This window comes from Salvelinus namaycush, unplaced genomic scaffold (genome assembly GCF_016432855.1).
Source record: "Salvelinus namaycush isolate Seneca unplaced genomic scaffold, SaNama_1.0 Scaffold745, whole genome shotgun sequence".
NCBI lineage: Eukaryota > Metazoa > Chordata > Actinopteri > Salmoniformes > Salmonidae > Salvelinus > Salvelinus namaycush.
Genome location: NW_024061470.1, coordinates 99,220 through 121,462, shown reverse-complemented (window position 1 = coordinate 121,462; position 22,243 = coordinate 99,220). Strand labels below are relative to the sequence as shown.

Below are 22,243 nucleotides of genomic sequence, written 5' to 3'. Positions count from 1 at the left end.
CAATCAGAGGCAGCTGTCTATCGTTGTCCCTGATTGAGAATCATATATAGGTGGCTTGTTTTGTGTTGGGGATTTGTGGGTGGTTGTTTCCTGTGTCAGTGTTTGTGCCACACGGGACTGTTACGGTTAGTTCTTTTGTTATTTTGTATTGTGTATTTGTTTTCGTGCATATTAAATCATGGAAACTTACCACGCTGCACATTGGTCCTCCGATCCTTCTCGCCTCTCCTCGTCCGAGGAGGAGGAAGACTTAGACTGCCGTTACAGAACCACCCACCAAACTCGGACCAAGCAGCGTGGCTACGGGCAGCGACAGAAGCGACAGCAGGAGCAGAAAAAGGAGGAATGGACATGGGAAGACGTTTTGGACGGCAAGGGTTGCTACACATGGGAGGAGATCCTGGCTGGAAAGGATCGCCTCCCATGGGAACAGCTGGAGGCAGGTAGGAAACCTGCGCCCACTTCCCATGCTTACCGTGGAGAGCGGGAGTACGGGCAGACACCGTGTTATGCGGAAGAGCGCACGGTGTCTCCTGTACGTGTGCATAGCCCGGTGCGGGTTATTCCACCTCCCCGCACTGGCCGGGCTAGATTGAGCATTGAGCCAAGTGCCATGAAGCCGGCTCAACATATCTGGCCTCCAGTACGTCTCCTCGGGCCGGTGTACATGGCACCAGCCTTACGCATGGTGTCCCCGGTTCGCCAATACAGCCCAGTGCGGGTTATTCCACCTCCCCGCACTGGTCGGGCTACGGGGAGCATTCAACCAGGTAAGGTTGGGCAGGCTCGGTGCTCAAGGGAGCCAGTACGCCTGCACGGTCCGGTATATCCGGCGCCACCTTCCCGCCCCAGCCCAGTACCTCCAGTTCCGGCACCACGCACCAAGCCTCCTGGGTGTCTCCGGAGCCCTGTACGCACTGTTCCTTTTCCCCGCACTCGCCCTGAGGTGCGTGCCCTCAGCCCGGTACCACCAGTGCCGGTACCACGCACCAGGCCTATAGTGCGCTTCGAGAGTCCAGTGTGCCCTGTTCCTGCTCCCCGCACTAGCCTTGAGGTGCGTGTCTCCAGTCCGGTACCACCAGTTCCGGCACCACGCACCAGGCCTACTGTGCGCCTCAGCAGGTCAGAGTCGGCCGTCTGCCCAACGCCGCCTGCACTGCTCGCCTGCCCAGCGCCGTCTGAGCTGCCTGTCTGCCCAACGCCGCCTGCACTGCTCGCCTGCCCAGTGCCGTCTGAGCTGCCTGCCTGCCCAACGCCGTCTGAGCTGCCTGCCTGCCCAGCGCCATCTGAGCCATCCGTCTGCCCAGCGCCATCTGAGCCATCCGTCTGCCCAGCGCCATCTGAGCCATCCGTCTGCCCAGCGCCATCTGAGCTGCCCGCCAGTCATGAGCTGCCCGCCAGTCATGAGCTGCCCTCCAGTCATGAACTGCCCTCCAGTCATGAGCTGCCCTCCAGTCATGAGCTGCCCTCCAGTCATGAGCTGCCCTCCAGTCATGAGCTGCCTTCCAGTCATGAGCTGCCTTCCAGTCATGAGCTGCCCTTCAGTCATGAGCTTCCCTTCAGTCATGAGCTTCCCTTCAGTCATGAGCTGCCCTTCAGTCATGAGCTGCCCTCCAGTCATGAGCTGCCCTCCAGTCATGAGCTGCCCTCCAGTCATGAGCTGCCCCTCAGTCCGGAGCTGCCATTAGTCCGGAGCTGCCCTACAGTTCGGAGCTGCCCTACAGTCCAGAGCTGCCTCTCTGTCCGGAGCTGCCCCTCTGTCCGGAGCTGCCCCTCTGTCCTGAGCTACCTCTCTGTCCTGAGCTACCTCTCTGTCCTGAGCTACCTCTCTGGCCTGAGCTACCTCTCTGGCCTGAGCTACCTCTCTGGCCTGAGCTACCTCTCTGGCCTGAGCTGTCTCCTAAATCATGTGGGGACCTTGGTGAAGATTCCTAGGTCAAGGTCGGGGGCGAGGGTCGCCACTCAAAGGACGCTAAGGAGGGGGACAAAGACAATGGTGGAGTGGTGTCCTCGTCCTGCGCCGGAGCCGCCACCGCGGACAGATGCCCACCCAGACCCTCCCCGTGAGTTTTAGGGGTGCGTTCGGAGTCCGCACCTCAGGAGGGGGGTACTGTCACGTCCTGACCATAGTTCTTATGTGTTTTGCTTGTTTAGTGTTGGTCAGGACGTGAGCTGGGTGGGAATTCTATGTTGTGTGTCTAGTTTGTCTGTTTCTATGTTCAGCCTAATATGGTTCTCAATCAGAGGCAGCTGTCTATCGTTGTCCCTGATTGAGAATCATATATAGGTGGCTTGTTTTGTGTTGGGGATTTGTGGGTGGTTGTTTCCTGTGTCAGTGTTTGTGCCACACGGGACTGTTACGGTTAGTTCTTTTGTTATTTTGTATTGTGTATTTGTTTTCGTGCATATTAAATCATGGAAACTTACCACGCTGCACATTGGTCCTCCGATCCTTCTCGCCTCTCCTCGTCCGAGGAGGAGGAAGACTTAGACTGCCGTTACAGTGTCTGTGAGATTGTGTAATCAAAATCATATTTCTCTACACACACGTCTCATCCCCTAGAAACACCCACAGTAGCAGTGGCAGCAGCAGTCTTTCTGTTGATAGAGGTGTTTTTCCTCCACGGTGATACAGTATGCTCTATATATCACGTCACTTTGGCTAAACTGCTCCGCGGTTGAGATGTCCATTTTAAAGCTTGATGTACTCTTTCTGTATGGATTTGGCTGCCATGCCAGTAAAGCACTCTGCTCTGAGAAAGGAATTAAACTCCAGAGGTTTTTCTAAGACAGATTAAAGAGGGTATACGGTGGTGGGGGAGACTGAGGGCAACCGAAACAAACAGACCCTGACAAAATGCCAACAGGGTAGGGGGAGGGAACGGAAGAGAGGGAATATGGGTGCGTGTGCGCGCACGGCGTGCGTGTGTGTTTTTGTCTATGAGGGGTGTGGCAGAAAAACAGGCCGGGGATGAACACATAAACAAATGGGGGGCTATGTGGAGGAAGACAGACAGAATGAAAGAGGGGGAATTGGGGGACTGGGAATAAAACACTCAGAGAGAGCGAAAGAGAGAGAGAGAGAGAGAGAGAAAGAGGAGGATTTGTTGCTGTTTTAAATGTTTGGTTACTCAAGCTAATGAGCAGCAATTAGACAGCAGCCAATTAACTCTGACCAGCAGACTGAAACGAGGAGCACAGGGACATGGAGAGAGAGAGAGAGACAGAGAGAGAGAGAGAGAAAGGGGTGACTAATGAAAGAAGAAACGACCAGGGAACCGTGGAAAAAAAGCTGTAGGAAATGTGTTAGTGCGTGTACCATTTGCATTTATGTTAATGAGTGTGTACATGCATGTGTGCGTGTGTGTGCTTCTCGCACGCGCGTGTGAGTCCTTGCGTTCATGTGTGTCTGTGTGTGTGAGGGAGCTCCAGCAGAGGGAGCTGTGTTCGCTCATGTCACTGTGAGTGTTACGGATACAAGTATTCTGTGTGTATCCTGTGTGTATTTCTTTTCTCTCCTTCTCCCCTACTCACAGGTGACAATCATCATTCCCCAGTCATCAATCAGTCGCTAATCAGAAGACACCTGCTCCTTTTCTCCTACCCAATCACAGTCCCTTTCCCTTGGTTTAAAAACCCTGTCAGTTGTTTTCTCTGGAGCAATCTGTAGATCAGTCTGTAGATCTCTTGTGTGGTTTAGCATCTACATGTCACTTTGTCCCCACCTGTGAGTATTGTGTTTGTTATGGTGTTTGAGTGTTTGGTTGATAGTGGGAAAAGGGGGTAACCAGACAGGTCGCCCATGGGCATACACTACCCGTAGGTAAACTTTGTTAAATACACTAGTTAGAACTGGGCGGACCACCCACTGTATTTTTGGTTAGTTAGTTAGCTGTTGTTGAAATAGGCTAGTCTAGTTTAGGGGTGTTTTTGGATGCTTATTCTTTCTACCGTGTGTTTACTAATAAACCCTGAGTTTGACGGTAGATTTAAGTTGTCGTGGTTATTTGTTCTCACTGTTACGTTTTCACTATTATAATTTGCGTGAGTTATGTTACGGGTCCCATTACCCCCCCCCCCCCCCCTAGACTGTCGGGCCAAAGGGATTCGTAACAGTGAGTGTTCTACATGACCATCTGGCTCTCACTGTCAGAGCAGACGAGGTCCTGAAGTTACAGTTCACTCTCTCACTGTTAGAGCAGACGAGGTGCTGAAGTTACAGTTCACTCTCTCACTGTCAAAGCAGACGAGGTGCTGAAGTTACAGTTCACTCTCTCACTGTCAGAGCAACAGATTGAGGTAAATGGTGTTTGTTAAACTGGAGTGAAGGCAGGATCTGTTCTGGAATCTGGTGTTGGTATTGAGGTTATAACTTACGTTCTGGGCTATGAATGGAGGGAGAGATTTGGGGAGAAAGGGGTTCATTTCTCAATCTGACTGGTGATGCAGGAATTCAATCCCTCAGAGTGTATTTCAAACACACTGATGCACACGTAGACACACACACACACATATGTACACACACACACATATGTACACACACACACACACACACACACACAGTACTGTTAGCCATTCCATTCAGTGGCCTGCTGCCCTCTCTTTAATTAGGCTAATTGAAATTCTAGAATAACCATCTTCTTGATTGCTCATTATTTTTGGGCAATTTAAAATGAAAAATGGATGCACACAGAGGCCAAGCGAGCCAGAGAGCCCTCCCCCCTTTTTCCTGAGCTGACCCTCTTGTGTGAGCAGACCCTCTTCCCCACATGCTGGTCCTCTTCCCCACCTTCTGGTCCTCTTCCCCACCTTCTGGTCCTCTTCCCCACCTTCTGGTCCTCTTCCCCACCTTCTGGTCCTCTTGCCCGCCCCCTGGTCCTCTTCCCTGCCCCCTGGTCCTCTTCCCCACCTTCTGGTCCTCTCGCCCGCCCCCTGGTCCTCTTCCCCACCTTCTGGTCCTCTTCCCCACCTTCTGGTCCTCTCGCCCGCCCCCTGGTCCTCTTCCCCACCTTCTGGTCCTCTCGCCCGCCCCCTGGTCCTCTTCCCCACCTTCTGGTCCTCTTCCCCACTTTCTGGTCCTCTTCCCCACCTTCTGGTCCTCTCGCCCGCCCCCTGGTCCTCCCTCCTGAGGCTGGCTGACTCAGCCCTGCTCTTTCCTGTAGCTACCAGCAAGCCCTGTATGTTCAACCCTGGTGTTAATCCTCCCTTGGCCTATAACAGGGAGTTGTGCTTCTCCCCCATCTCCCTGTGGGCCGCAGGGGGGGGTTGGGGGTTTCATCTCCCTGTGGGCCGCAGGGGGGATTGGGGGTTTCATCTCCCTGTGGGCCGCAGGGGGGATTGGGGGGTTTCATCTCCCTGTGGGCCGCAGGGGGGCCTGGGGGTTTCATCTCCCTGTGGGCCGCAGGGGGGATTGGGGGTTTCATCTCCCTGTGGGCCACAGGGGGGCCTGGGGGTTTCATCTCCCTGTGGGCCGTAGGAGGGTCTGGAGGTTTCATCTCCCTGTGGGCCGTAGGAGGGATTGGGGGTTTCATATCCCTGTGGGCCGCAGGGGGGATTGGGGGTTTCATATCCCTGTGGGCCGCAGGGGGGATTGGGGGTTTCATATCCCTGTGGGCCGCAGGGGGGATTGGGGGTTTCATATCCCTGTGGGCCGCAGGGGGGATTGGGGGTTTCATATCCCTGTGGGCCGCAGGGGGGATTGGGGGTTTCATCTCCCTGTGGGCCGCAGGGGGGATTGGGGGTTTCATCTCCCTGTGGGCCGCAGGGGGGATTGGGGGTTTCATCTCCCTGTGGGCCGCAGGGGGGATTGGGGGTTTCATCTCCCTGTGGGCCGCAGGGGGGATTGGGGGTTTCATATCCCTGTGGGCCGCAGGGGGGATTGGGGGTTTCATATCCCTGTGGGCCGCATGGGGGATTGGGGGTTTCATCTCCCTGTGGGCCGCAGGGGGGATTGGGGGTTTCATCTCCCTGTGGACCGTAGGAGGGTCTGGAGGTTTCATCTCCCTGTGGGCCGTAGGAGGGATTGGGGGGGTTCATCTCCTTGTGGGCCTTAGGAAGGATTGGGGGTTTCCTCTCCCTGTGGACCGTAGGGAGGATTGGGGGTTTCATCTTCCTGTGGGCCGCAGGGGGGATTGGGGGTTTCATCTCCCTGTGGACCGTAGGGAGGATTGGGGGTTTCATCTTCCTGTGGGCCGCAGGGAGGATTGGGGGTTTCATCTTCCTGTGGGCCGTAGGGAGGATTGGGGGTTTCATCTTCCTGTGGGCCGTAGGGGGGGATTAGGGGTTTCATCTCCCTGTGGGCCGTAGGGGGGATTGGGTGGTTTCATCTTTCTGTGGGCCGCAGGGGGGATTGGGGGTTTCATCTCCCTGTGGGCCGCAGGGGGGATTGGGGGTTTCATCTCCCTGTGGGCCGCAGGGGGGATTGGGGGTTTCATCTCCCTGTGGGCCGCAGGGGGGATTGGGGGTTTCATCTTTCTGTGGGCCGTAGGGGGGGATTAGGGGTTTCATCTCCCTGTGGGCCGCAGGGGGGATTGGGGGTTTCATCTCCCTGTGGGCCGCAGGGGGGATTGGGGGTTTCATCTCCCTGTGGGCCGCAGGGGGGATTGGGGGTTTCATCTCCCTGTGGGCCGCAGGGGGGATTGGGGGTTTCATCTTTCTGTGGGCCGTAGGGGGGGATTAGGGGTTTCATCTCCCTGTGGGCCGCAGGGGGGATTGGGGGTTTCATCTCCCTGTGGGCCGCAGGGGGGATTGGGGGTTTCATATCCCTGTGGGCCGCAGGGGGGATTGGGGGGATTCATATCCCTGTGGGCCGCAGGGGGGATTGGGGGGATTCATCTCCCTGTGGGCCGCAGGGGGGATTGGGGGTTTCATATCCCTGTGGGCCGCAGGGGGGATTGGGGGTTTCATATCCCTGTGGGCCGCAGGGGGGATTGGGGGTTTCATCTCCCTGTGGGCCGCAGGGGGGATTGGGGGTTTCATCTCCCTGTGGACCGTAGGGAGGATTGGGGGTTTCATCTTCCTGTGGGCCGCAGGGGGGATTGGGGGTATCATCTCCCTGTGGGCCGCAGGGGGGATTGGGGGTTTCATCTCCCTGTGGGCCACAGGGGGGATTGGGGGGATTCATCTCCCTGTGGGCCACAGGGGGGATTGGGGGGATTCATCTCCCTGTGGGCCGCATAGGGGATTGGGGGGATTCATCTCCCTGTGGGCCGCAGGGGGGATTGGGGGATTCATCTCCCTGTGGGCCGCAGGGGGGATTGGGGGTTTCATCTCCCTGTGGGCCGCAGGGGGGATTGGGGGTTTCATCTCCCTGTGGGCCGCAGGGGGGATTGGGGGTTTCATCTCCTTGTGGGCCTTAGGAAGGAGTGGGGGTTGCCTCTCCCTGTGGACCGTAGGGAGGATTGGGGGTTTCATATCCCTGTGGGCCGCAGGGGGGATTGGGGGTTTCATCTCCCTGTGGGCCATAGGAGGGTCTGGAGGTTTCATCTCCCTGTGGGCCGTAGGAGGGATTGGGGGGGTTCATCTCCTTGTGGGCCTTAGGAAGGATTGGGGGTTTCCTCTCCCTGTGGACCGTAGGGAGGATTGGGGGTTTCATCTTCCTGTGGGCTGCAGGGGGGATTGGGGGTTTCATCTCCCTGTGGACCGTAGGGAGGATTGGGGGTTTCATCTTCCTGTGGGCCGCAGGGAGGATTGGGGGTTTCATCTTCCTGTGGGCCGTAGGGAGGATTGGGGGTTTCATCTTCCTGTGGGCCGTAGAGGGGATTGGGGGTTTCATCTTTCTGTGGGCCGTAGGGGGGGATTAGGGGTTTCATCTCCCTGTGGGCCGTAGGGGGGATTGGGTGGTTTCATCTTTCTGTGGGCCGTAGGGAGGATTAGGGGTTTCATCTTCCTGTGGGCCGTAGGGGGGATTGGGGGTTTCATCTTTCTGTGGGCCGTAGGGAGGTTTAGGGGTTTCATCTTCCTGTGGGCCGTAGGGGTGATTGGGGGTTTCATCTTTCTGTGGGCCGTAGGGAGGATTAGGGGTTTCATCTCCCTGTGGGCCGTAGGGGGGATTGGGGGTTTCATCTCCCTGTGGGCCGTAAGGGGGATTGAGGTTCTCCCCTGGAGGTGTTGGTGTATCTGAGAGAGACCAGGGGAGGATGTGAGAGCCCATCTGGGAGTGCTGTGTGACTGACAAGCTGGGAGAACGCTCATCTGCTCCTCTACCCCGTGTCTTTCTAACAGGGACGGTGAGTCATTTCTACACACACCGGTCTGTGTTTACATAGGGACACCCACAGACACACAACAGCCACACACACACACACACACACACACACAAATACACACACTTTCTATGTACCTTACCCTGCTAGACTGAATTGTATCAAAGAAGACATATGAGTAACACAGCATAATTGACATACTCCCCTCTCCCTTTAACATACACTCAGCATTATACGAACATTATGTATACACACAATATAAAAACATGCATTCTTTCGATTTGCCTTCAAGGAAACATCTTGCATTCTCATTCATCTGCAGACAGACTGAGTCAGACTAACACCAGTTCTAGGGCTTTTAATTATGTTTTTTTCCAGCAGCTCTCTCCATGGCAACCCAAAGTTCTGCTTGTCACAACATGAAACATGAGGGAATAAAGACATTTTCCCAATATGCTGCTACACCAGTGAGCATATTTCTCCTTGAGAAAGGCCTGCTGTATGCTGCCAATCTGATCCTTTAGCCTCCTCTGTTGGCTGCCTGGTGAACTGCAGATGAGTCTGCATGGGTGCATGTGCATCTTTCTACCTTGGTGTGTGTAGGATATTAAGTGTAGTTGAATTTCATTTGAATGAGACAGAGAGAGAGAAACGGAGAGACGGAGAGACGGAGAGAAGGAGGATCCACACAAACAGAAGAGATCTTTAGGGATCGGATCAAATCACTCTTCTAAGCAAAATTATATAATCATATGACACCGGAGGTAAAGCCACTGTAAACTGACTCTCTCCATTGATTGTCTTCGTGGTGACTGCTGTGAGTGGCAGGAGATGTGATGTATGACTGTTTCATAGTAAATACAGAGGGCAGAGACTATGTACTAAGAGTGGTTGGCCACATGTTGACCTGACTAAGATAAATGGGTGACACTATTGGCCGGTTTGTCTTTGAGAGCTCACTGGCGTCAATTTCAATGGATGTCAGGGGACCATTAGCATGTAAATGAGCTGTTTCCAATCATAATTGCCGTGACAAACAAGTGAGTGTTAATTGTTATGTGTTGGCATTAGACTTACTGTATAAAATGAGCTCTCTTAATGAATATAAATAGCTGAATTCTATCTCTGTGGAATAGGAGGGAGGTGCATCCAAGCTGATAATAAGCTGTGCTCTGATTGGCCAAATGAAGACTCAGAGGTAAGCTTATTGGATAGCAAGGGTGTCGGACTACAGGAACTTAGAAACTGAATCCCTACAAGGTGAAGGTAACCTTGGGGTTAGCTGACTCTATGGTTCCATGGACTACTAAGCACCCTTAAGATGAGGTAAGATGAGGTGAATTCGTCATTTGGATGAACTATCCCTTTAAGCGTCTTTCCCCCCTCAGAGTGGCATCATTAGGTTGTGTTTCTATCACACTGTATTTGTGCAAGTCTAAACCATCACGACACACAAGCTAATAATGCATGTTTGCTTGCCTTCACAATGAAACAGTGAGGGAGTGTGGAGAGGGCCAACTATCTATCTACTATATCGAGCCACCTGTCAATTCAGTAGTCCAGAGTTCAAAGGTCACAAACCAAAATGAGAGTAATTTCACAAAAATAGAAATTAAAATCCAACAGGAAATGCAGGAGAGTCAATCAACACAATCAGGAAGTCCTTGGTGATGAAAGGAAGTCCTTGGTGATGAAAGGAAGTCCTTGGTGATGAAAGGAAATCCTTGGTGATGAAAGGAAATTCTTGGTGGTGAAAGGTAGTCCTTGGTGATGAGAGTAGTCCAGTGATTACATTTTCCCAGGAAGATAATTCAAAGGAACAGGTTTTTACAGCACAATTACTCAACTATTTTACTTTCAAAGTTTTAAACAAACATTTAATTCATTGTTTCCTCACACCACCATGGCCATTTTGACCCATCCTTCCTACTCACATGACCCCATACAGGTGGGGTATCATTTTGACCAATCAACAGATGTTAAACTAAGTGGCATACAAATCATGGCATGGTTCTAGATGTACAGTAGACGTTCCATTTATGTTTTACCTGTAATACATAACCTTTATTTCTGTTGAATTCCATATCACATTACAATGATACCATCTGTTTGTTTCACTGCTGTGCCACTTACTATGTGCAGTCCTTTGAATACAGAATCATCAACATCCAGAGCCATGGGTGGTGTGTTTGAATTCTGACCATATGGTGATGTCACTTCCCATCTGGCTGAGAGAGGTGACATCACAGGCAGATGAAGAGAAGAGCTTGACCTGAACTAGGTCCAGGATGCTTCGCTCTACTGTACTCTGCTCTACTCTGACACAGTCTGTGATACACACTTGAGAGCCAGAGATGTCTGTCTGACTGTCACTCAGACTGACAACTCCACTGATGTGGCACCATAAACATGCTCCAGAGCCCTGTTCAACACCCAGGCCGATGGTATTCACACACACATACACACACACACACACACACACACACGGCTGTAAGCACTTGTATACACACATTCACACACGCACACTCAAACACACACACACATATACTGTACATTTAGCCATTCTCTTCAGTGTATGTGTAAATAAACACTGTAGATACTGTATGTCCTGTAGAACAACACAAACACAATCATTAAATGTGTCGTCACTCGTCATCTCCTGTCCCAAGAACACGGCAACAAAAGTTATCAACATCCGTTTTGTTTCATTTTATTCTTTAGAAAGGCACTTACAGTATGAAAGGCTCAAATATACTACTACAATAGACAATGAGGGCCGAGGCTTACCTTTCACACACATGCATGTATAGTACACACTCTCATATACACACACATGCATGTATAGTACACACTCTCATATACACACACATGCATGTATAGTACACACTCTCATATACACACACATGCATGTATAGTACACACTCTCATATACACACACATGCATGTATAGTACACACTCTCATATACACACACATGCATGTATAGTACACACTCTCATATACACACACATGCATGTATAGTACACACTCGCATATACACACACATGCATGTATAGTACACACCCTCATATACACACACATGCATGTATAGTACACACTCATATACACACACATGCATGTATAGTACACACTCTCATATACACACACATGCATGTATAGTACACACTCGCATATACACACACATGCATGTATAGTACACACTCTCATATACACACACATGCATGTATAGTACACACTCTCATATACACACACATGCATGTATAGTACACACTCGCATATACACACACATGCATGTATAGTACACACTCTCATATACACACACATGCATGTATAGTACACACTCTCATATACACACACATGCATGTATAGTACACACTCTCATATACACACACATGCATGTATAGTACACACTCTCATATACACACACATGCATGTATAGTACACACTCTCATATACACACACATGCATGTATAGTACACACTCTCATATACACACACATGCATGTATAGTACACACTCTCATATACACACACATGCATGTATAGTACACACTCATATACACACACATGCATGTATAGTACACACTCTCATATACACACACATGCATGTATAGTACACACTCTCATATACACACACATGCATGTATAGTACACACTCTCATATACACACACATGCATGTATAGTACACACTCTCATATACACACACATGCATGTATAGTACACACTCTCATATACACACACATGCATGTATAGTACACACTCTCATATACACACACATGCATGTATAGTACACACTCTCATATACACACACATGCATGTATAGTACACACTCTCATATACACACACATGCATGTATAGTACACACTCTCATATACACACACATGCATGTATAGTACACACTCTCATATACACACACATGCATGTATAGTACACACTCTCATATACACACACATGCATGTATAGTACACACTCTCATATACACACACATGCATGTATAGTACACACTCTCATATACACACACATGCATGTATAGTACACACTCTCATATACACACACATGCATGTATAGTACACACTCTCATATACACACACATGCATGTATAGTACACACTCTCATATACACACACATGCATGTATAGTACACACTCTCATATACACACACATGCATGTATAGTACACACTCTCATATACACACATTTAGAAATGGAAAAGAAAAACCAGAACGTGGACAGGCCCAGAAATGGCATCCTATCCTTCACTTTGGCAAAGTTTCTATTAAGGGTAGTTGCCATCAAGAAGGCGATGAGAGGAGATCTATTACAGTCCTTCTGAAAGGAGATCCCAATCCTGACACATCGTACTCTTATAACACACACAGGCTACAGGAGACATTACTGCTCATACTATTACTGATAAGGCTAAAGGTATTGATGAATTGTGCTCATTGTCAAAGTTTCACTCCGTTCATAATAATCACTGATTAAAGCCTGTCTAAGCACTGTGATAAGCACTTATTTCTACATAAATATATGTTTCACTAAAGCGAACAGGAGAGTTTAGCTCTATAAGAACAGCAAACATAGAGTATTGCTTCAGCATCAAGTGGTGACATGTACAATACATGTACGTACCTATAGAATCAGCATCGCATCTCTCAAATTGTACAAAAAAGGCATCATACATCATATAGCTTTCATATAGGTGTCTCAGGTAAATATATTAAACATTTTCCAACATATTTTAAAGACGAAAAAAAAATGGATATTTGATGCCGTGTAGGTATGCCAAAGGTTCCTTCAGAGCTAGCATATCCCCATAGTGTATTCTCTTTGGATGAAAGCTTTCCTGCAGATAGCATGGGCACTTTTTTCATTTATTATTATTTATTTATTCATAAAAAATGTTTTACCTTTATTTAACTAGGCAAGTCAGTTAAGAACAAATTATAATTTACAATGACGGCCTACCGCGGCCAAACCCTAAACCCGGACGATGCTGGGTCAATTGTGCGCCGCCCTGTGGGACTCCCAATCACGGCCGGATGTGATGCAGTTTGGATTCATTAAGGAACAGTACACAGTACACATCAGCTGAGGATCATTTTAGACACAATGTTTCTTATCAAAATGAGTCACTTTCATTTTCCTTCTATCTATTTCTTTTTACAAACATTGTGGTGTAACTACACCGTCTCTACATAGTTGGCTGGGTAGAGTCCCTCTCTCCCTCCATCCTTCATCCCTCTACACCAGCCCTGGTCATCCTCATCCTCAGTCTTCAGAAACTCCTCACCTGGAGGGGAGAGGTGGAGGATGGTCATAATATATCATTCAGTAACAGAGTACCACAGACTCTCTCTCTCTCTCTCTCTCTCTCTCTCTCTCTCTCTCTCACACACTCACAGACAAGTAGAGCGTGAAGGCCTACCTGCTTTAAAGGAGAGCTCATCTGTCTCCTGTCCGTCGTAGTCATAGAGAGCCCTGACCTTTACTCCTCCGATCATTACACTGAGAGAGAGAGTGTAAATCAACCATACACTAACCGTAACTACAAGCAATTAACACAACAGTCAGTATCTGAACTACATGATTCTTCATAATGAGATGGGAAGTGAGTACTACATGTCTCCTGTATCATACTAATAAGACTGTAACGTAAAGTCCTCCAACTACTTAACATCACTGAGATAGAGTTGTACTGTAGGAGGAATCAATAAAGACAGACAGATGGAGACATGTTTACCTCCTCTCTATGGTGCCTTGCTGTGACTCTACCTCTTTCTCTTTCTTCCCTTTTTTGCTTTTCTTTTCTGGCGTCCACTCCTGAAAGAGACGTTTCATTAGACCCCATTGTACAACAAGGCAGACCGGTCCATTATATTAGCCTCCAGAGACTGTAATACTGGTCACATTCTTGTTATACTCAGTATGTTGGACCATGCACTACTGTTATACAGTCTGCTGCATTAGCTTGTAACACTGTTCACTACATTAGACTAACTCTGACAATAACACAGGGCAGAAGTCTACATCAATCCATATTACAGTACACTATATTAGGCCCCATTAAGTTCCATTAGCCCGCTGTGTCTGTGTGTGTGAGTGTGTGTTGCACCTCGAACTGAGGCCAGTCGGTGGGCATGCCCGGTCCGTGGGTGTTCTTCCACCAGCGCAGGTCAGTCTGCTCATTGATGGCCATGAGAGTGTTGTGGAGCTCATTATACACAGCCTTCACACTGGGGGAGGGAGAGAGAGGGGGGAGGGAGAGAGGGGGGAGAATGAGAGTGAGGGAGGGAGAGAAGGAGAGAGGGGAAGGAAGAGGGGGGGATGATAGAGAGAGGGGATAAGAGAATGGGGCGTGACAGAAATGGAGAGTGAGAGATGAGATAAAGACATTGAAACAACGCAACTACAACAAACATACCCACACACACCATCCTAGTAACAGTCTGGCTGCAGGTGTAGCCTACCTCTCGTTGTTAGTGACATCCAGGTGTCTGTGGACGGACAGGAAGGCCTGTTTGAGGAAGCTGATCCTCTTCCTCTCCTCCTCCTGTGATTGGTCAAAAATACACTCCATCTCCTCCATGTAGCGAGGGGCATAGCGGGTCACCTCCTCCAGAACCTTCTCATAGCGGGCTCGCACCTGGGGGAGAGAGTTACACATTATTACACACACAGACTCACACATTCACTTCTCTCCTTCATTCTCTTACTGTCTATCACTTACTTTCTCCGTCTCCTGCTGAGCCAGCTCTCTTTCCTCCTGAATCTTCCTCTGTTTCTCGATGGCCACGTCAGGGTTGCCCTTGGCGTGGACCTCCCGGTCCCTGGCAGTCTGCTCCTTACGCTGCACTTTATGGAACGCACTCCTGGCTTTGTCCAGCTGAGATGAGGCATAAGGTAACACTGACATATTAGTGACTCAATGAAGACTCCCATACAAACACTTCCAAGTCATTTACCTCTGCCCTACCCTATATAAAGGTATGATCTTTGAGTCTGGGAATTTCTCAGTAGAGATTGTCCATTCAACGTGGTGATTCATAGTGTCTTAGAGAGACCTCTCTTTCATCTACAGTATTCTAACCTTCTTCAGACGTTTGGCCCAGGGCTTCTGAGCACGTGCGAAGCCAGTCCCAAAGTCCTGGGACTCCTTGAAGCCTCCAAAGAGCTTCTTATGGAAGGTCTCTTTCTGCCAGGTCCTGACCCGGTCCCCGTCCTCCGAAACCAGGGAGCGACACACGGACGAGTGCAGGGCGGCGAGACGGTCGGCGGAGGAGAGGAAACACTGCCACGCCTGCAGGAGGGATCCATATAGCGGGCCTGTAGAGGAAGGAGAGCAGAGAGAGGGATGAAGAGAGAGAGAGAGTGGATGGGTATACAGTATCAACAGGGAACATAGTGAGCAAACAGTGAATCTCTTCAGCTGCAGTACTCACTGGAGTCCACCAGGGGCTTCCACTTGTTGCTCCACTCGCTGAGCTGCTGAGCGTACTGCCTCTCCACACGGGCTCTCTCCTGGAAGCACACCACGATGTCATTACACGCCTGGAAGGCATCCTCCGTGCGCTTCACCGTGCGCTGGTAGTTCCCAGGCTAGGGGGAGGACAGAGAGAGAGAAGGAGGGAGGGAGGGAGGGAGGGAGGAATAGAGAGGGTGAACAAGGATGAGGAGGAGGAGGGAAAAGTTTGAGATTGACCATACAGTAGTAATGTAGCAATGGATATTAACACGGATAGTGAAGTTCATTTCAGTTAAATAACAATTTAACTGTTTCCTCTCTACACTCTCAACACCGTGACCTGTAACCTGTTCTCATCCTAACGTCGAAGTCATTTTAATGTTTTGAGGTTTCTGTAAAAGCCTAATGAAGGCACCATGGGGTGTGGCTGGTGAAAACAGGCCCATAGACAGGCCAGTAAAAGGACATATGAAAAGGGAGTGATGGAGTAACAGAGGGCAATTCACTGAGGGTAATGACATTACCAGAGTTGTGTTTGTGGATGTGGAGTTTGGGAAACGCTCCATTATTTTCCTGGCTCTATTTTCATCCCTCTGCTTCAGTTTGATCACTTTTATTCGTTTTTCTCTCTCTTTCTCTCTCTCTCTCTCTCTCTCTCTCTCTCTCTCGCTCTCTCTCTTCCTCTCGCACTCTCTCTCTTTCTCTCTCGCTCTTTCTCTCTCTTTCTCTCTCTCTCTCGCTCTCGCTCTCTCTCTTTCTCTCTATCTCTCTCTTTCTCTCTCGCTCTTTCTCTCTCTCTCTCGCTCTCTCTCTCTCTTTCTCTCTCTCTCTCTCTCTCTCGCTCTTTCTCTCTCTCTCTCTCTCTCTCTTTCTCTCTCTCTCGCTCTCTCTCTCTCTTTCTCTCTCTCTCTCTCTCTCGCTCTTTCACTCGCTTTCTCTCATACATACACACACCGTGGCACGTTTCCAAACAATATCTATGTAATTGTCTCTCCTTTAGGTCATCCTATTCCCGTTTCCTCCCTCTCCCTCTCTCTTTGTGTATGTTGTGGTTTCTACTGACTCTGAGAATTAAGTGAAAACAGCTGAGGAATCTTGCCCAAAGCCAACAGCACTGCTCCAGAACTAGCCGCAGCCAACCAATCACAAATGCCGAGACAGGCACTACAACTGAGCCTGCACAACACTACAGTATATCACAGAAAACAAGTAATCAAAGATCTGACATGGTTCTCTGTAACAAATCACATTTCATGTACATACCAACACAGTAGAGCAATCAAATGGCTGTATAGTTGCGTACATAACAGGCAGAACTAGAACAATGTGAAATGCTGGGAAACAACATAGTGAACCTAGAAACTCAAATCAATCAGACAGTAGAGTGGACTGTCTCTCCAGTGATGGCTATTCTACACACTACAGAACTTAACTAGGAACAACTATGACAAAACAACCATTATACTCCATAATAAGAGTCAGAGCACATATTCAACCCAACACTTCACAATGACAGGCAGCAGCCAGAAGAGGAGGGCCAGAGAACAGCACTAAGAGGAACTGGGCTGGAAACACATCCAACACAACAGGAGGGAGCCCAAATTACAGAGAGAGAGGGGAGATGAAAGTGGGGCAATGACCAGGAGGCCAGCAAACAGGAAGAGAACAAGCAGACACGGGTCAGTCGGATGGAGCTCTGTCGGATGGAGCTGCAACTAGCCAATTGGTGGAGCATAGAAGCCAAACCAACCTATCCTATAGCCATAGCACATTTATCAGCCTATCATGATATGAGCATTATGGAGGATGGTTAAAAACAAATATATTTTTCATTTGAGAAACATATTGGCTATCTGCTCCCTCTATGGACCCCAATGGACATTTATATTCATCAGTGTTATTATTGTTTTGTTTTTTCATTCACACCTGCACTGTTGGAGCTCGGAGCTTAAGTGTTTCACTGTACACTGCAACTAAATACAAATCTTAAGCATCCAACAACCCATACGTAAAATGTATGGACGCATGACTGTAAGTTGGTTTGGATAAAATCATCTGCTAAATGGCATATATGATGTATTATTAAGTTGTTATAATCCATTTCAGAGTTGTTTATTAACAGGTAATAACGTTGTAATGATTAGGATACGGCTGTAAAGAGGTGGGTGAATGATGGGATGATGTCCCAGCTAAAAGGGAAGCAGAACTTCATTTATCTGAAGCTAAACAACATATAGCCAGCCTAGTGTGATAGAGAGGCCTTGTACACACTGACCTAAGAGCAGCAATACTGTTTTGTCTGTCGCGGGAATCTCTTGTACAAGGTTATCAAGACATCCTGAGGCTAAGTGTGCTGTGTTTTCCTGTCTGTTCCTTCCCCCTCCACTTCTTTCTCCGTCTCTCTCACTCCATTTCTCTGTGCACACACACACACACACACACACACACACACACACACACACACACACACACACACACACACACACACACACACACACACACACACACACACACACACACACACACACACACACACTCACCATCCAGAAGCTCTGTTTGGTGGCATCTTCAGTGGCAACCTCAGGAGGGAGAGTCGACATCCTGTCCACTGAAACAGAAAAATAAATAGTGAAATCATTTATGTTCTTCAACATTCTGTGCACCTCTCAACATACCTTTACACCACCCAGGTGGTCAGTTGAATACAATGATGGAAATCCATGAAGACCAGTTTGGTTTAGAAAGTCTGAGATAATTATTTTCCTACAAAGTAAAGTTTATTCAAGAGGTTGTTACATGTATAAATAAAACTGGACAGATAAGATGATACACTGTAAAGGCCTTGCTGTGAATTTGACAGTAACTTACAGGCAGCTCAGTCATAAGTCAAATTCTGTGTTTCATATTGTAGCATACCTACTGTAATTTAAATACGGTATCAAAGCAAGTACTCTTCAACTGTGAATGAATGAAATTCACTGAGGGGTGGGGTTTATATTTCACAGTATTTTTCTGTAATTACAAGGGATTGGTGAAAGCAGGTTGGCTGCTGCAGTATGCAAAGTGTTTACACATATTTGGTGTTTTATATCACATGCACTTCTGGAGGCCTTAACAAAGGCTTCCAAACTGGCTGCGACCACAGAGCAAAACAGACCAAGGACATGGCAAAATGCTCAACCAATTTAAGGTTTAACCTTTACTGCAGTGGGCTAAATCAGGGTCACACATGGTAGTCTTAAACAAATCTACTTTGAAACAAAAGTATACACCTCACACACATGGTTATGGGCTTAAAAACAAGAAGAAACCTGTACCATGTCCGATATAGAGTTGAAATGTTTAAAACATAAATCACAGAAGACTGAAATATAACAAAACTGTTTGACATAGAAACACTGTATTTTCATTGCATTAAAAAAAAAACATCTTGATAAATTAGCATATTATGAAAAATATTGATAACATTCCACCGATTAGGCCAGAGAGAGCACTTTGGTCACTGACTGCAGGAAAGGGGTACAACTTGCTGCCACTCCAATCTGTCCCCTATACATTTTAAATTGATGAGGCACTGTAACCACATAGGAGTTAAATTGGTACAGCATTCTCACTCTCGGTGCAACAAATATAGCATCTTACAAGGCACACCTCAAAATATGGTAATGAGCCAGAAACAACAATACCATGCACCCACTAGTGGTCAAAACGTTTTTGGTGCTCCAAAGATACGGTATGGTACTGTACTCTGTGGTTTGGATTTACAATACCATTAGAAATACAGCAATTATTTCCCCGCCCACAAATTTGTTGTTGTTGATAATACCCCAAATTACCGTATAAATTACAGTTTTCCGTTACAGTGTAGAATTGGACAAATGTGTTGCAAAAGCAAAGTATAATTTCTACAGTGTACAGGGTAGATTGATAACTAGGTGAGAGGGAGTTATTCTGGCGTGGTACAGTATCAGTATAATACAGTAAAACAGATACTCAGAGGCCTGGCATTTAAGGCCCTGAGTCTACCAGCAAGGATGGAATGCCCTCTCCCACAATTCCCAGCTTTGAAACTTGAGCCATCCCAAAATAAACAGGGGGTAAAGATCAACCCACTGTCCCCGTCTCCCTACTCTCTCCCTCTCTGTGACTCTGCTGATGGGCTTGTCTTCCCCTCTCGCCCTAGAGAAAACATAAATTCATAGACACACATGCAATACGCACACAACACACACACAAACTCACATGCTCCTGAATCTACAGACACGCACTCAGACAGACAGTGCCAGTTCCAGCGACATAGAAGGTTTCTTAGGGCCCTCGGCCGCTAGCGGGCACGGCCCCAAAAAATATAATTGTCTAAACTTACTGTTGAGAGTAAGAATACACCAGGTACAATTTCAAAATGCGGTTGTACATCAGCAGTTTTTCTGCTGCAGAGGAGGCTTGTGGGAGGAGCTATAGGAGGACGTCCTCCTACAATGAGACCGTCCTCCTATAGCTTCTCCCACCAGCCTCCACTGTTCTCTTGTTATGTCAGTCACTGATAGTCACTCAATTAGCCATGTCAGCTAACAATTTGTTTAATAGGTAGTTAGTCTAGCCATCTATCTAAACACACAGGGCACGTGTCCAGGGGCCCTGAACTCCAGGGGGCCCCATTGATTTTGTTAGTCATTCTCATTAAGATATCATATTAACATGGCATATGTCATTACAAAATGTGTAGAATTGCAGGAAATGAGCTTTAAAACGGAAAAAAAAGGCTAGAGGCGGCCCTGCAGACAGACTCACATGCTCAGTGACACAAAATATAAACTAGAAAGACAAACCCACATGATCCCAAACAGCTTACAATAAAACCTCTCTCAAGGCATTTTACAGAAAATGCAACAAATCCCACTCTGTCACAAGACTAATCTTTCTCTGTCTGTTTTCCAGATATCTTTATCTCTCCCACCCTCAGTCAGACCCACTATCAGATCCAGTGATTCTTCTGTATCTGCCTCTAATCATGGGTTATCACATGATTCTGTGTGGATCCTTTCCGTCTCTCTCTCTCTCTCTCGCTCGCTCTGTCTGTCTGTCTGTCTGTCTGTCTGTCTGTCTGTCTGTCTGTCTGTCTGTCTGTCTGTCTGTCTGTCTGTCTGTCTGTCTGTCTGTCTGTCTGTCTGTCTGTAGTGTCCCACTGTCTGCAGGAAGATGACACAACCCACAGGGTCTTTAGTTCCCTCTCACTACATGAGGCCAGATATATAATGAATCATTTCCTTCTTAACCTTTGACCCCTTTTCCTGTCCCCTCACTGAATCCTCTCCCTCTGGGCAGGGCTAAAGCATGCCGGGAATGTTTTAATATTTAACCTTTATTTTATTCAATCTTTATTTTAGCACGAGGAAGACCACGAGGAAGAACACAATGAAGAACTATCAATGGTTGCTTTCTTTGTTGATAATCTCTGAGAATGAGAGGTGTCCCTTCATTCCTTTGAGATGGACTGCTAAATTCACATATCCTCTGCGACTGCTAAACCAATGATTCGTTTTTCTAGTGAAGGACCCCGATCAGTACAGATAGTGATAAGAGCATACCAAATCAAGGTATTATTTTAATAATATCTCACTTACCATCTACTGGCATAGATTTGACTTGATCACAGACCATGCAAAGAAATCTGAAATGCCTGTGTGCTGTCCAAGTCAAACTATTAGAAATCTCTGGAGGAGTCCAACACTTTTGCAATAGCCTACCCTAAGAGAGAGCAGAAAATGTAAATCTTCTGAAACTTATTGAAATGCTCAAGCCTGGCACATACTCCCACTGCCAACTCTCTCACCCCCTGTCTACCCTCTCTTCCCCCACCACAGTACCCATCACCCCCTCTGGCATACACTCTCTCTCCTCCCCCTGTCCCCCATTTTGGCTGTCACACATGACTCAGTACATACACCCATGCATAGAGGAAATATATAGCAACATATGAATGCATAATACAAAAATAGACTTGTACAGTAAACTATCAGTGTATCAGGTCTTAATGAAGTTTGAATTCAGCCAGAGAAATCTGAGGTTACAGTGAAATACATGGAAAAGTGTCTTACCTCTCACTCGTTCACTGCTGCTGGTGGCCTCACTGTTTTAACTTGCTCTTCTTTTCTGGGTTAAGTTTCTCTCCACCCTCCTCTCTCTCTCCCCTTCTGTCTCTCCCCTTAGCCTGCTCAGTTTTTTCCGTAGTTCTCTCCTGTCTCTTCCACTCCTTTTACCATGCTTTTGCTTCCTCTTCTTCCCTTTCTTTGGCCCACTGTCAGTGTCAGATGAGTTGGCTGTCTTTTTCCCCTCTCTCCTCCCTCACCCGCTTTCTCCGTTCCCTCTCTCTCTTCAAAACAGCTGCAGAAAACTAATTCTCTGGCTCTCTGTACCACACCACTGGACAGCACCCCTCCCACTTCTGCTCTCTTTCCCTCTTTCTCCCCCCCCCTCTCTCTCTCTCTCTCTCTCTCTCTCTCTCTCTCTCTTTCTCCCCCTCTCTCTCTCTCTCTCTCTCTCTCTCTCTCTCTCTCTCTCTCTCTCTCTCTCTCTCT

At 48.0% G+C, this 22,243-nt stretch overlaps 2 protein-coding genes across 3 annotated transcripts; both read right to left on the bottom strand.

The window, feature by feature from the left end:
• Positions 1-5,310: 5,310 nt before the first annotated feature.
• On the bottom strand, positions 5,311-6,252 carry LOC120042699 (proline-rich protein HaeIII subfamily 1-like). Its single transcript, XM_038987497.1, has one exon. It carries the CDS (start codon positions 6,250-6,252, stop codon positions 5,311-5,313), a length of 942 nt encoding a protein of 313 aa, XP_038843425.1.
• Positions 6,253-13,206: 6,954 nt separating this feature from the next.
• On the bottom strand, positions 13,207-22,053 carry LOC120042700 (protein kinase C and casein kinase substrate in neurons protein 3-like). Of its 2 annotated transcripts, XM_038987498.1 has the most exons (10): positions 21,764-22,051; positions 18,206-18,273; positions 15,643-15,799; positions 15,291-15,526; positions 14,931-15,086; positions 14,671-14,846; positions 14,316-14,436; positions 13,944-14,023; positions 13,629-13,708; positions 13,207-13,493 (listed from the first exon to the last, which is right to left on the bottom strand). In XM_038987498.1, exons 2-10 carry the CDS (start codon positions 18,263-18,265, stop codon positions 13,384-13,386), a joined length of 1,176 nt encoding a protein of 391 aa, XP_038843426.1. In that variant the 5' UTR covers positions 18,266-18,273; positions 21,764-22,051; the 3' UTR covers positions 13,207-13,383. The 2 variants fall into 2 exon arrangements, with proteins under 2 accessions (XP_038843426.1, XP_038843428.1); XM_038987500.1 differs by lacking the exon at positions 13,629-13,708 and having other exon boundaries at positions 13,403-13,493; positions 21,764-22,053.
• Between the last annotated feature and the right edge of the window lie 190 nt (positions 22,054-22,243).

Coding starts and splice junctions, on each gene's coding strand:
- LOC120042699 (XM_038987497.1), bottom strand. CDS start 6,252: ATGAAACCCCCAATCCTCCCTACGGCCCACAGGAAGATGAAACCCCCA.
- LOC120042700 (XM_038987498.1), bottom strand. CDS start 18,265: ATGTCGACTCTCCCTCCTGAGGTTGCCACTGAAGATGCCACCAAACAG. Junction 14,847..14,930: donor CTCAGCAGGAGACGGAGAAA/GTAAGTGATAGA, acceptor TCTCTCCCCCAG/GTGCGAGCCCGCTATGAGAA. Junction 14,024..14,315: donor CCGACTGGCCTCAGTTCGAG/GTGCAACACACA, acceptor CGTCTCTTTCAG/GAGTGGACGCCAGAAAAGAA.